The 14,116-nt window shown below is 34.9% G+C and overlaps 1 protein-coding gene across 6 annotated transcripts in view; it reads right to left on the reverse strand.

Moving 5' to 3' along the window:
- KCNT2 (potassium sodium-activated channel subfamily T member 2) overlaps nucleotides 1-14,116 on the reverse strand; it is a 145,607-nt gene that overhangs the window by 68,083 nt on the left and 63,408 nt on the right. For all 6 annotated transcript variants that reach the window (XM_086617174.1, XM_086617173.1, XM_086617171.1 and 3 more), the window contains one exon: nucleotides 621-801. In XM_086617174.1, the coding sequence (XP_086473300.1) occupies nucleotides 621-801 (181 nt within the window). The remainder of the gene's footprint in view (nucleotides 1-620; nucleotides 802-14,116) is intronic.

Here is a 14,116-nt window from a genome sequence, read left to right on the forward strand (position 1 = left end):
GTGATTCCTTGAAACACTTGCATTTTCATAAATCAGCCTTTTCCTGTTGAAACCGTTAGAAGTCCTAAACTGAAGTAGGCATCAAAAATTCCTAACTGTGCTGTTGGCTCTGCGCATGTGTGTGTACCGACACACACAGCTGTGAACCCAATTTGCTGGAGTTGCAGATTTAATGAGACTTTTTTCAAGTTAGCGCTGAGCTGTAAGAGTAAGAGAGGAAGCGGAGAGAACCACGATTAGAAACAGGGAGAGCCTGCAGAGGAAATGCTATACTCATAAAGAAAGTGCTGGCTACTGTTCTTCTAAACATTGTTCCGTTAATAACAAACCTATATCATAGGATGAAGGAAGAGCTCTGTGGTGCATGACAGGAACAGAAAGCTTTCACCAGCACTTGAAAACTGTTATTCATGCTCTATTTTTTAGTATAAATTTAGACTATAGGAAAACAGACCAAAAAAAAAGGAAGGAAAAAAAAAAACACAGCAGAATAAATAGTATAGAAGATGATTATTTTTTCTGACATTTTATATGCAATAATAATAGTAACAATAAATTATTACTCTTATTATTCTTTTGTTTTAAAAACAATTCTAAAGAGAAGAAAAATCCACATTTACCTGTATGGGCAACACCACAAGAGCAACACAGATCATAATGACAACAAGCAGCTTTGAAGGCCATATCTTGGGTGTAACATCCCCAAAGCCCACAGTGGAAAATGTCACTATGCAGAAATAAAGGGAGTCAAAGAGAGTCAACCTGTTTCCTGCTCGTTCCAGATGCTGAATTCCACAAATACTATGTAGAAAAGAATGAATAAAGACATGAAAAATAAAAACTGTACTTAGGGTCAGTTCAAGTTTGATGATTATATGTGCAGAGAACTATTTCTTTTCAGAATTCATAAATTGCTTACTAAATACATTTTTTTACAAGAAGAGTAAAAATTAGTATCAAACTAGAAGTGTGTTACTAATATAATTTTTACATGTCATTTTTAATAAAAGAAACTCTTTTTTATTATTTCAATATGATAGTCACAACTTTGTTGCTAGGTTTTGCCTAGTGGCTGTTGTGAGGGAGAGGTGGTAAACAGAACATCATGGATTGATGCAATTGCTTTCTAAACCAGAACGAAACAGATGGTATATAGTTGCCACCATTCAGAAGTTTTTATAAACATCTTTTAACTTTTTCAGAGAGAATTTGCTGGTATGGCCAAGAAAACTTGCATACTGCTTTCTTTAAATCTATTGCTCTTTACGTTGGTCTCTATCCCTTTCTGCAGCAAGAGTTACTGCCATGAACTGGTTATGACAGTAAGTGTTGCATATTAGAAGGATAACGTTGGTACAAATGGGTACTGACTGTCTAGAATAAACTGAATTGTGGGCTATCGAATTGTCAGAGGAATAAGTGTCCAGGGTTAGCCTTCAGGTAGAAAGTGGAAGATGCCAACAGATACGAAGATTCTGCTTGCTAAATGTATGGAATAGAAATATAAGGCTTTGTTGCCTTTGACAGCAGAACGAATGAAGTTCATTCCTTCCAGTCACACATTCCTGTGATCAACTAGATGGTAGCCCAAGCTAATTTGTAATTATTTCTCTTGTAATCAGCATGGTATGCTTTTGGTTTTGAGAAGCAGTAGCAGAATCTGTCCACAGGTCTTACTGCTATTTCATATGTTGCAGATTTTAAAAATATTACACTTTGAAAAAATATACCATGATAAAGAGCTTCCCAAGCTTAAAGTATTATCTTCCCTAATACAGTAGAATTACTTAGATCCATTCAGGCTTTTAAATTATATTCACCTATACGAAGAAAATCAATGTGTGAACCACCCTGAATAATGGTTTTTTGCCTTGGAGTTAAGTGGAATGATTTCTTCCTGGAGAATTAAAGAGATAATTGATAAATAATATCATATTCCTTAGTAATTATTCTAGAACATATCAAAGATGATTTCTTCTTATATGGTATCCAGATGGTAACAGTCACTCATTAATATCTGCCATGGTAAGATCTTTGCATCACCAGGGAGACCCTGTGTTTATAACAGCTATAGCAGTTGTTCTTCTGTTCTCTGTTCTGTTCTCCAAAAATAATTTAGCTGTAGGCAGTGGCATTTCCAGAACATATGGATCAAATTCCCAGTTTCCTTTTCACAGTTCTAGCATTTGTAGTTTTCACACATGTCAAAATGTTCTAAAAAGGGTGGGGTTTTTTTCCCTGTTGTTTGCATAAGTTTCATCAGTCAGAACTGATACTTTTATATTCCTATCCAATTTGTCCCACATTTTTCACTGGAGTTGTAATCTAGATTTTCCATAATTTCACTCTGTTCCGATTTTTTCTTTTTTTTTTTTTTTTTGTATTAACAAAGGGGATAATTGTATTTTTGTCCCTGAAAATATTAACAGAAGGACTGTACAGAGTTATGCTAATGAAACTTTCTTTTTGTCTCTGACAAGGAAGTTTTTCAGCTAAATCCTTTTCCAGTGTTAATTTGAAATAATGGAGTATACTACAGAGGCATCCAAGTATGGGAAAAGAAGCTATTTTAATATCATTATTCACATAAGTTATATGTAATTCTAAAAGCAAAATGGTGACGGATTTTTAATTCTTCATTGTTATTATTCCTGATCACCTTGGTGTGTTTTCTTCTCTTCAGTTGTTTTTTTTTGTGGGTACATGGCTACAACATAATCTTGACTTCAGGAATTAAGGTCACAGGGGCCAGAAAGCCAACAGTGATACAGCTCCCACATAACAGGACTATTACACTACACCATTAAGTGTGTTAAATACCTGCAGACAGGTTTGTATTGAAGCATAATGCACAATCCTATAATTAATAGAAATGTATTTTTTCTGATGCTGGTGCCTGTGAAATTGCTTGGTGTTTGTATATGCAAAAGGGTCAATTCTACTCTTTGTATGTGACAGGATAGATTAAAATGTAAAAACAATTCAGTACTCTAGGGATATTTTTACATTTCCAAGCAATGAGAATTGTTTCTTCACTTTTTGTTATTTTTGTAAAACCTTAAAAAAAAAAAAAATAATAGCTTGCTAGTAGGAAAACTCAAGTCCTGATGAAGGAGATATTTTATTATTATTATTATTCATGAGCTTTCTGTAGCCAGCCCACCCAATCATACTTTACCTTAATTGAAATAAGTTAACATATCATGAACCATTTCAGCCTTTCCTAAGTGAGCAGTAAAATTCCCATTGATATTAGTAAGACCAGGATTTCATTTTATCAGCTGTACTCCCTTACAGTCCTATATATTCCTGTTCCTTAAAGCCATCAAAATAATTCTGTGCCTGATCCAAAATGTTGTGGATGCAAGCTGTTTCTCATTGAACTCAGTGGGCATGAGCCACAGCTTCTCACATTTAGTTAACAATATTAAAGTCAGTAAGACATGGGAGCTACCTCTTCTTTGCTGAAGCAGAAATTCAGCTCTTCTAACAACTTGTTGAACAAATTAATTTATTTCCTCAAAATTACTTGCACCTCATTTGCAGTTCTACCAAAATTGTACTTGAAGTCCTAACCCTGAAAACAGAGGAATGATAAATCCAAAATTAGGTTACCAAGTCTTAATTTGCTGTTCTGCCTTTTGTTTTTAATAGAGCCAGAGATCACAAAACTGCAGAAAAAAATGACTTTCAAGAGACAGCTTTGTGGGAATCTAATTACCAAATGAAATATTACTTCTTTTACTCGTCCAAGGATATTATACTTTAATGTCACCACCAGTGCCTCTAAAGCAACGTTACTTCAGCACGTATAGGGTGTTCCTATCTGTTTGGGGTACCTGATTAAACTACATAGCAAGTGCAGTGGAAAGTTACTGGCTGCCCATGAAGCCAAGTTCACATGGATTAGTTAGTCCACTCCCCACAACGTCACATATTTTAATGTAACTTAATTCTTCGTATGAATATTTGAATATATTAATTATATTTAAATATCTGAATATATAAAATGAATATTTTTCTTGTGATTAAGTGTTAAATATTATTTTAAAAGATGTATAAATACTGCATGTACCAATACATACAGCATATGTTCTTGTCTGCTTTCTCATATTTCCTGACATAATGAAATATGCATTGACTTGGACTTCATCTTTTGGCTGTTTTGATATTCCATAGTGGTATTTTTATCTCCTTGTTCGTATTTGCTTTCTCTTTCTCATTTATCCTGTCCTGATTGCATGAAGAAACACTAATTTACTTGGTCATCCCTGGACAAACATAACTATTTCAAGCAGGAATGGAATGTTCCACAAAGGCAATGCTGACACCAACTTGTTCTTGTAGAGAAAATAAATCACTGTAATAATAAATACACAGAAAACACCTAATTAGAACATAGGGCTTAATTCAACACGTTCTATACCAATTTTAAGTTTCCTGTAAGTTCAGCAAGGCTGTCTTTTCCTAGAGGACCTAAGTGAGCAGTTACAACAAAACTAAATTCTTTCAACGGAGAGCAGATTTAGTATTACTAAAAAACACCACAGAAACCCAAATGATGGATCTCCTAAAGCAAAAATAATATCAGAAAATTTGTTACAAACTTATGGAGAAAGGAAGTGTGATTTTAAGGTCTACTACTGCTGTGCTTGAAAAACAAAAAGTAAAGATAGTAACACGTAATCTCTGAAGACTAGTCATGTTTAGTTTAGTATTATTTGAACTCTTGAGAGTTTGATCTTTGTTTTACTGGAAGTTTTCGTTCTAATTCCAGGAATCTTTGTTTGCTTGAGTATTTCAAGTGCCAAAACTAACTACTCTTTCTAAATGACCTATCTCCATATGCAGTACAGAAATAAATACTGTAGAGAAAAATAACCCCTTAGACTAAGTCAGATTTTTGTCATACTGTGGTAGCATGTCATAGAAATGGACATAACAAGAACCATTTGGATAGCAATTTGCAAGTACTGTACATTAACTATACTTATTTATAATCAATCTTTTTAAATCTATTTTATATTAATTTGTATTTTCTTTTGTCAGGATTGCCAAATATGTCTGATTTCTACATTTTTATTTTTACTTTCAGAGAAAATTATTGTTTACAAGTACAACCACTTGAGGTCTAAAATAATGCACCAGCAGCTGAAGCCAAAAGTTAGACATGCTTATTATGTGTTTTCAGGATTAGGTAGCAACTAACAGCATTGTTTTCTTTGGACTTTAACTTTGAGCTTCAACTTGTATAACTACTTCATTGAGTTTTAAGTAACTAGCTACAAGGACTACCTAATGGATATGTTGAAATCAATAGGGATTAATTTTATTGGATTCAGTGAGATTCTGTGGTATAGGCTCAATGCTTATATACTACAGAAGTTACATATGAAATAACTCAAAAATATACTAATTCTGCATATTAAGTAAGTGTTCCCAGTAGTTTCTCACACTCAAAACTCTTTACAGTTTCCACATGCCCTACCACAGAATGGTGGTGTCAGAACAAATTAATCACAACTGATTGTTCTGTACTGCCAACTGCTGTTTGTATTACTTTAAAATTTGCTGATGTTACTACCACAGATTTTTTTTTCTTTATGAGAAAAATTGGAATGAACCATCAGTCAGCAAAATTGCTGATAGACCATCAACTGTAGTAAATATCTATGGTTAAAATTCAAAACCAGCGAAATACTGAAGATGACTGTATTAACTTTCTAGGAAACACGTGGGCAGGCATTTGAGACATATTTTACCACTATAATGGCTGTAACTATCTGCTCAAAGAAATGAAGATTTGGAAGAGTTCATCCAATGTTTAAAGAAACTTCCTCAATCTTTACAACGAAGTAAAATCTGGCTATAGAACAGTTCATGCTTCAGTCTCGCTCCAGGAGGCATGTAATATCTCTTCTAAATCCGATAACTACATAGAGGTTTTGCCTGAGATTGGTAAAAGGTGCTCACTACTTGCCAAAGGTGTTAATATTAAGCTGTTGCAAGTCTTAAGTCCTCAAAATGAAAGTAATGTTAGGACTAATGATGTATCTGGAGAATGCCCTGCTTTGTACAGAGGCAAGCAGGTTTTCCTACTGGAAGTTGTCTCTGTGGGGTGTTCTGTCTTTTTAGGGCACTGTTGTATGAGCTAGATGCAGTTTTGTCCTATATTTTAAGATTAGACATTATTGGAAAAGCAATTCTCAGTGCTTGTAGCATTAGTATACATGGAATCATGAAATGCTCAGTTTACACTTCACAGAACTCTGTGTTGAATACTAATATAACTGGAGTGACATTAAAGTGGTATTTCTTCATTCACTGTATCAGATATGTATGTTTTTCCTGTTAAATACTACTGAACTGTGTAGTCTGGTCTTATAAAAGGTGAAGGTCTTGCTAAGCACCTTACCTATGACCTAAAAACCTAACGCTTTCTGACAGGATCTCCGAGTCTTGTGTAAATAATGAAGAGGCAAAGAAAAAGAACAAGGCATGGGCAGAAACTACAGCAAGTGAGTGAGTGAAGAGACAATCAGAAAATACTCTGACGAATAATAAATATCTGTACTGTCCAAACACTTTGAAGCTGAGGTTTTAAGTTGCTGAAAACCAATGCTTCAATTTTTCCCAAGTCCTGTGATACTTTTTCAGGTCTTTCATAAAACCTGCTTTTTTAAAACATCTATTTTGTGAAAAGCAATTTTCCATAAACAGCATTAAAATGGAAAAAAAAACTCACACTAATTTAGGTAGATGTGCAATTTCCAAAATGTTAAAATGACAAAATCTGGTACGATATATCATGTATAATATATTAAATTTAAGAATTGCAATGGAAAGTTCCAATTCACACCTTTCATTCCATATAGAAGGCTTTAAAGCTATGTGGATAACTGAATTTCAGGACATAGAAATGATTAATTGCATACAAGGCAGTCAAAGGAATGAAGGAGAAATGCTGATTGGAAAGAAAATGAAGGTTGTTATGGTGTTTTTAAAGTCAGTCAGTAGAGAAATATACTTGCTCTTCTTAGTTTGTAACAAATGATCCTACAAATGCAGTAGATCATGCTGAAATGAATTCACTGACTGGACAAAAAAAAAAAATACTGCTGGACATTGTGGCTTCTTAATATTCAAGGACAAAATTAATGTTATAACAAGAGTGTCAGATATTTTTGCAACTCTAATGCCACTTCTTCCATCCAGTTTAATGTAAAACTTTCTATTTTTCCAGAATATTTTCTTTTCAGAGACTGGCATGTGCTTTCATAAAATACTCTCTCATTTTTTCAGAATCACAGTAGCGAAGGAAAAGACTCAGATTCAACAGTCTTTGAATCAAGCTCTTCAGATCTGTGGGACTTCGAATATAAGATGAGGTATGGGCGCAGAACTCTTTCTTTCACTACATAGCAGTCCTACCATGTCAGAAAAGAATTATGAATTTCTCTTCAGCTGGAAAGGTCACCTTTTTCTGTATTCCAATTGTATCTTTATCCTAAATCATGATGATTGATTATATCATTATTACTTACCCATGGTGTCTAATATAAGTATTTTCCTTCCCCAAAGATCATTATGTTAGATGCAGCTAATGGTGGTAAAAGTTCAACTTACAAAAATAAACTTGCACTAGTAAGCCATGTGACTTCCAGAACTGCAGAACATCTTGTTAAGCAGAATAGGAAATTATGAAATGACCAACTGTATATAAATATTTGTTGAAACTGAGTTTCTACCCCTGCTTCTGTGTTTAGTGAAATGAGAAGTGGAGCTGCAATAAAATAACTCTGGTCATTGAGACTGTACAAGTAGAGTCTCAGTGTGGGCAGCATTCAGCTCAGTGTATTTCCATAAAAAGGTCTGTGCACACTTCAGTCTGTAAGTACAAAGAACTATCTGTATTTTTGTATGCTTTCAGTCTGCCCCAGAGCTTTGATGGTAAACCAAGTAAACCTTGGCATTCCAACTTCAGTGTGTCAATACTGTTGCAGCTAAGAGCCTGCTGGAGTCTGAGGTTTTGGACTGCACACACAAGGAACCAGTAACTATTCAGGAAATAAAATCATGGTGTCAGTACTCCAACGACTAGATACTCTTCACCTGCAGGGCATTACAGAGTTAGGTAATATTACATACCTGTCCTTTCTCAAGAAGAATAAGTAATCTATTTATAATATTCAGAAATTATGCGTTGTGCTGGAAAATTTAAATGCAAACTTCTAATATACCTGGTATGTTATGCTTCAGATCATCATCATGTTTAATGTTTCTTGCAATAGTTTTGAAACACTCTTAAAGGTGTAACAGTTGTTATGCAAACACCCACACTCCCTCAACCAAATTAAATTAACAATTGAATGATTTGTTATCCAAATGTTTCTTAAATGTGCCTAAGAAGCAACTAACCCTGCATGTAGAATCAGGATAGAAACTGGAGACAGGTATTGATTATGATGAGGTATACATATATTTCTTTCTCTGTGACTACCGAATGCAAACCCACATCCTGTTTCTTCCTCTTTGTGATAGTGATGGAGAGACATGGTAAGAAGAGGCAAAAATATTCTCAACTTGGATGGATAGAGTTTCTAAAAGGACTGACACAGAAAAAATGGCCAACATCCATACTGGATTAGGCAAAAGGCTCCTCTAATTCAGTGTCCTGCTACAACCAAGAGAAGTAGCAGATTTTTAACGAAAAAATAAACAAAAACAATATGGGAAGATTCTCTTCTGAAATACTCTGCCTGCATTAAAAGAACTCATAATAATAATAATTCAGTGTGAATACCTTAGTTGTGGTCCAAGAGCAGTCTTTCTCTGATGGAGGATGAATCAGCTGTGCATCCGTTCTAGCCTAGGTACACCTCAGTCTCATTACAAACATTTATTTGCTGTAAACAAGCCTGCAGTTCCTGACCTTGAAGTATCCTCTGTAATGTTTACGTGTATTCTGTTAATACCAAAGCTGCCTACAGTAAGGGTGTTTCCAGACCTCACTGAAATATGTAACATCTTTCAAAGCTTGGAAAATTCCAGATGCCAATATTTCTTTACAGCAGCTTATTAGGTTTGTGCAGCATCTTGTGTGCATCTGTAGTGGTAAAACATCTTAGCTTCAGTCTATTCTGATAGTTTGTCTGCACCATACCTGGTTATGATTCCCATATAAGCTAAGCCATGGAATTAAGTAAATGTTTAGGAAAACAGTTGATTCAATACAATTTTACAAACACTTGAGACAGAATCAGTCTTGGATGATTTACAACCTTAAAACTGCTACAGCATTATGATATATACTCTATAAGCTACTGAAAAAAATGATTTTGTTCATTTTCAACCTAACTCAAGTCATGGCATATTTTAATGAAAAATTGATTTCATTTTATTGTGAAGTATTCATTTTATCTTAGACTCAAAACCTGACAACTTCTCCTTTCCTAGTTCCCTCCTTTTTGTGGAATAAGATTTTGGAATTTTCCTCCTAGTTTTCCTTCAGTTCTAATGATGAAAATTATCTCCTTTTTGTTTGAGTCTCAAGGATATTCATCATGGATCTGCCTTACACTTTCATCCATTTTTACATCTCCTTGACAGTCTCTCGTTCTTTTGCATTTTGAGTGCAACTCTTTTTTGCTGCTGTCATTGCTACTATTAAAACAACTGCTTCAGAACAACCCAAATTACCTTCCTTCAGTTGCAAAATTGTCTTGTTAATAACACTGTAAACAAAAATTAATTTCTCAGAAATTTACAGACAAGTATATTCAGGAAGAATGGTCTTTCTTGCACTGCTTATCCTGCTGTGAAACTCAAACCAATAGTAAACACAGGCCACTTCAGTGGTCTAAAACTTGCAAGTGATTCACAGCAGATACCAGTTGTCTTACCCATCTTAACCACAGGCATGAGGGGTGCAGCCTTTTGGAAAGCTCACAGGTGAAATTTTCCTTTCCAGCTTAAATGTCCATAAAACATATATTCTGTGCAGAGTTATACCCAAGCTCTGTCAGAAGTGAATTTTACTTGTAGACAGCTGTGTGGAGTTTACTTGCCGGCTGGCCTAAAGCATGACAGTAGACATTAAAGAAACTGATTTCTGCTTGCCTAATTTATATCTCACTCACAATCTTTTAATATGCTATTGCAGCCAATCCTCACTCTCTGCATTAAGTTCGTCTTTTTCCCATAAATTTTCATTCACGTTTTTTTTTCATCACCAATTATCTAAAGCACTGCACAGTGTAATGATAATGATGACAATCTTCATCATTAGAAGACATGGAGAACTAAGACTGACATCAGAAAGCTGATGAAACTGAGCCGGAATGTAGGCTTTGAGGCTACCTTGAAGCACGGTCTACCTCACAAATTTGACCCTTCTCATTCCAGGTCGTACAAGTCTAGCTTGTAGAGTGATTATTCCATATAGCAGTATTTTTGAATGTGACATTTAACTGAAGCAAGAAAAACTAGTCATGGAATATCATTTACTAGAAACAGCTTTTCGTATGTTTACTGAGCTTATGGATTCTTTTATTAGGCAACCAAAAGGGAGAAAAACGCTTCTTGAGAAAAACAATAGAACATGCACTTGGAAGACTAAAGGGTGAATAAATAGAAGACCCAGACATGTAGGCTAGAAATTGATTGGAAATACGTGTTTCTCATGGCAGCTGCTTGTGCTTTATATAATCTTTCTGGGCACAAATGAGAGAGGTTTGCAGATATGAAGAGGAGACAGATGAAATATGATGGACCTACCTCAGCATTTTGAGAAGACAACTGTGAAATGCTACAATTCTGTAGGAACACAGAGATAGATACCGGTTGTGCTGCTTCTATTGCATAATGTTTACACTTACAATGACGAGTTCATTCTGCAGATGAATATTTATAGATCAGTGAATCAAAACATTTCCTGATAACTTAAATGAGAATATAGTCTGCTCCATTTTGGATTTTATTATTGCACTACTATTTACTTTTTAAACAGATACATGTATTTTTATGAACTAAAGATGGTATTTTAAAAAATTGTTCAAGATGCCGAACAATGCACATAAGCACATTCTCTAGTATTTTTAATAATAACTAAAAGTATCAGTGGAAATAACAGCACTGCATATTATTTAAATTATACAGTTGTGCTGTTTTAAAATGCAGTAATCCCATTTATAAAATGAAGCAAGCAGATAGGTGTGTTCTCCAAGTGACAAGTTAGATGGCCGTATCTATTTTTTGCATCTCTGGATGTTGAATAAAACACACCTTTATGGGTGAGGAGTTTAGGTAATGGGAAACTTTCTGTTGTTCTCCCTTATGGAAAACTTAAATTTAGAAAGGGTGTTTAAGGCAAATGGCTGTAGTCAGATCACATCGGGACAGTGGTGTATGTTTCTTGCATTTCAAGCTGCACTGTGAAATCACTGACTCATCGATGATCTTTGTTATCATTATGTTTCCCTTCAATGTTTTTGTCGATATGTGCACAAATATGGCATCATTTAAACTTCTTTCATATGCATAGTTGTTGTCAGTGTTGGTACCTCTGCTAGTGAGGTCACCTGTACAGAAGAGATTAAAGGCCACTAGTTACTGTCAAGCTGTAGTGTCCTTGCTAACATCAGAAACAGTTTTGCTTCATTTCTTTCATTCCTCTCAGATCTCACCAGCTTGTTCAGTCTTGGGGTACTGTCATCATCTTCCTTATTTTTGTGGAGAACTCTTGAGATTGTGAAGGATAGTGACAAGTTATGGACTGACTATTAAATGGGAGGATGACTGCAGTCTAAGCAACTGTGGAGTAAAGTCTGTTGAAAAATTACGCAGATACTGCTGCAGGTTGTCAGTGAGGTTTGCTGGTTTCAGGCAACACAAGTAAATCCTGTGTGTATGCATTTCTATTAGTTTGTCCTCAATTTAGCTGCTACGTTCCATGATATTCTTCAAACAAAGATTGTTCAAACAGGCAGTGAGCAAAATGGAAGCATACACCGTGTTACTGCTTTACAAGGGTAATGTCCATCAAGCTGATTAAATGGGTGGCTTTATGGGCAGTCTCAAGACAATTGCATTAATGTCCAGTCTCTATTTACAACACTATCTGTAGGCTCATGATGACTAGAAATTTCACCAAAGAGAGTAGTACAAGATTCAAAGGGGTGTATGGAAACCACAATGGGACTTCAAATATATCCTTTCTTTTCTTAAAATAATACTCGTATGCTTTGGCTCCTTTATTTCACAAGAACTTGTTAAAAACCCAAGAGCGTAGTGAAAATGTGTGTCACATAAATATTGGGTTTTATTTATGTTCCTACTGGAAAGGTATTTTTACTTCAAAATTGCCTTCTTGCTGACCCACTGTCAGCTAGAGAGAACTTGTTTGGGCAATGACCAGGGAAACAACTGGCCTGTGAACAAGATATAACTAAGCACCAGGCTTAACATTTAGGTTTGCTGAAATACCAGAAAGGAGGCAAATGTTAAATAGAGGTTGCCTAGTAGAATAAAAATTACAGACTGCTAAGAGATAAAAGCAATATATTATATCACATATTACAGAAGTAGGCTCCTTTTAAGGTTTGAGTTTCTGCTTGGAAACCCAACAATTCTTCTAGCTATGAGCCAGAGGACTTGGATACCTTGGACTGTCGGTGCCTTGTTTAGTTTGGTCAGCAGGATCCATGATTTCATCATGTTCCTCCTGCTCCTCACTATTGTTAACACTGGTGGAGTCCTGATGGTGTCTTCAAGGAAATGTTTTGGTTGAGTGGAAAAGCCTGAACTTTACAATAGCTAAAGAGCTTCCTGAAAGTCATAGATATTTTTATGAATTCCATCTGAGTTTTCTTCTTTGGGCCACCTGTTTTGACCATGTGTTTGCTTGAAGAAAAACTTTAAAGTCTGGTAATTTCTTTGGCTAGATTTCAAATGGATCTATTAATATAACTCTTTCTAAAAATCAATGAAATCCGAAACGTCACAGGACTATTCTGAACTGTGAGGTGTGACTAATCACAAGTATGTTTATGATGAAATCCCAACCAGCTACATTCTCAAAATAGCGTACTTGATTACACTCATCATTTAAAGGAAAAGCACAGGTTGTATCAAGATGACCAAAAACCAGCAGACACATGAGTGAAGAGGGGATCTGATTCAAGTAGCCAGCAAAATAATATGGGATTAATGATCATAAAATTGGAAAGATGAAGGCAGGGGAGGAAAAAAGATGATCACTGCAACTACCAGCACTGACAGCACACTGTATATTTAGTCTCTGCTATGTTTTGTCTGGCATATTTTCCCCTTGATTGGTTAGCTCATGGAGAATATGCAGTAAGATTTTATTCTTGCTATATAATAACTATAGCCCTTAAAATTAGACTTCCACTCTGAACGTTCAAGATGAAGTATTTCACATTTGCCTTAAAGTTGGCTGAATATTTTCTGAATTTATTTCTTTTTTAAGAAATAAATGCACTATTTATATTTATAAATTACTATAAATAAATGCACTATAATATTTATAAATATTCTTTTTTAGAATATTAGTGAAGTGAACAAAAAGAGATTGAGTGAAGTACAGTTGAAACATGACCCACAATCATTCATTTTGCCATGTTTATCCAATTCTAGTAAATGCCCACATGTTGCTGTGCCCTCTCAGTAGTAATTTTATTTTGAACTACTTTGCATAAAATATTTCCTTTTTTTTTTTCCACTGGTCATCACTAGTGATAACAAACTTGCAAAATATAGCACTGTATTTAGTTTGTTGGTATCAACACACTGTAAACTGAAAAGCAAATTCAGTACAAGTACTCATTCTCAGCAGTTGACTAAGGTTTGTCATAAATGTAAGCCAATAATAATAGATGTCCTGAAAATATGAAAAGGTAACTCAAAAGTTTATTGGAATGCCATGAAGAGTTTTGTTCTTACCCTGTACAGTTAAGCAAAGCAGTAGAATGCATGTGATTAGAGGAGACCATAATATATCAGATACCTTTAAATAGCCTCATTCCTTATATGATTTCCTATACCTCTGTAATATATTAGTAAACATACTGCTTTGCTGTGGAATGTAATTACATAT

This window comes from Tauraco erythrolophus, chromosome 10, assembly GCF_009769465.1.
Source record: "Tauraco erythrolophus isolate bTauEry1 chromosome 10, bTauEry1.pri, whole genome shotgun sequence".
Taxonomy (NCBI): domain Eukaryota; kingdom Metazoa; phylum Chordata; class Aves; order Musophagiformes; family Musophagidae; genus Tauraco; species Tauraco erythrolophus.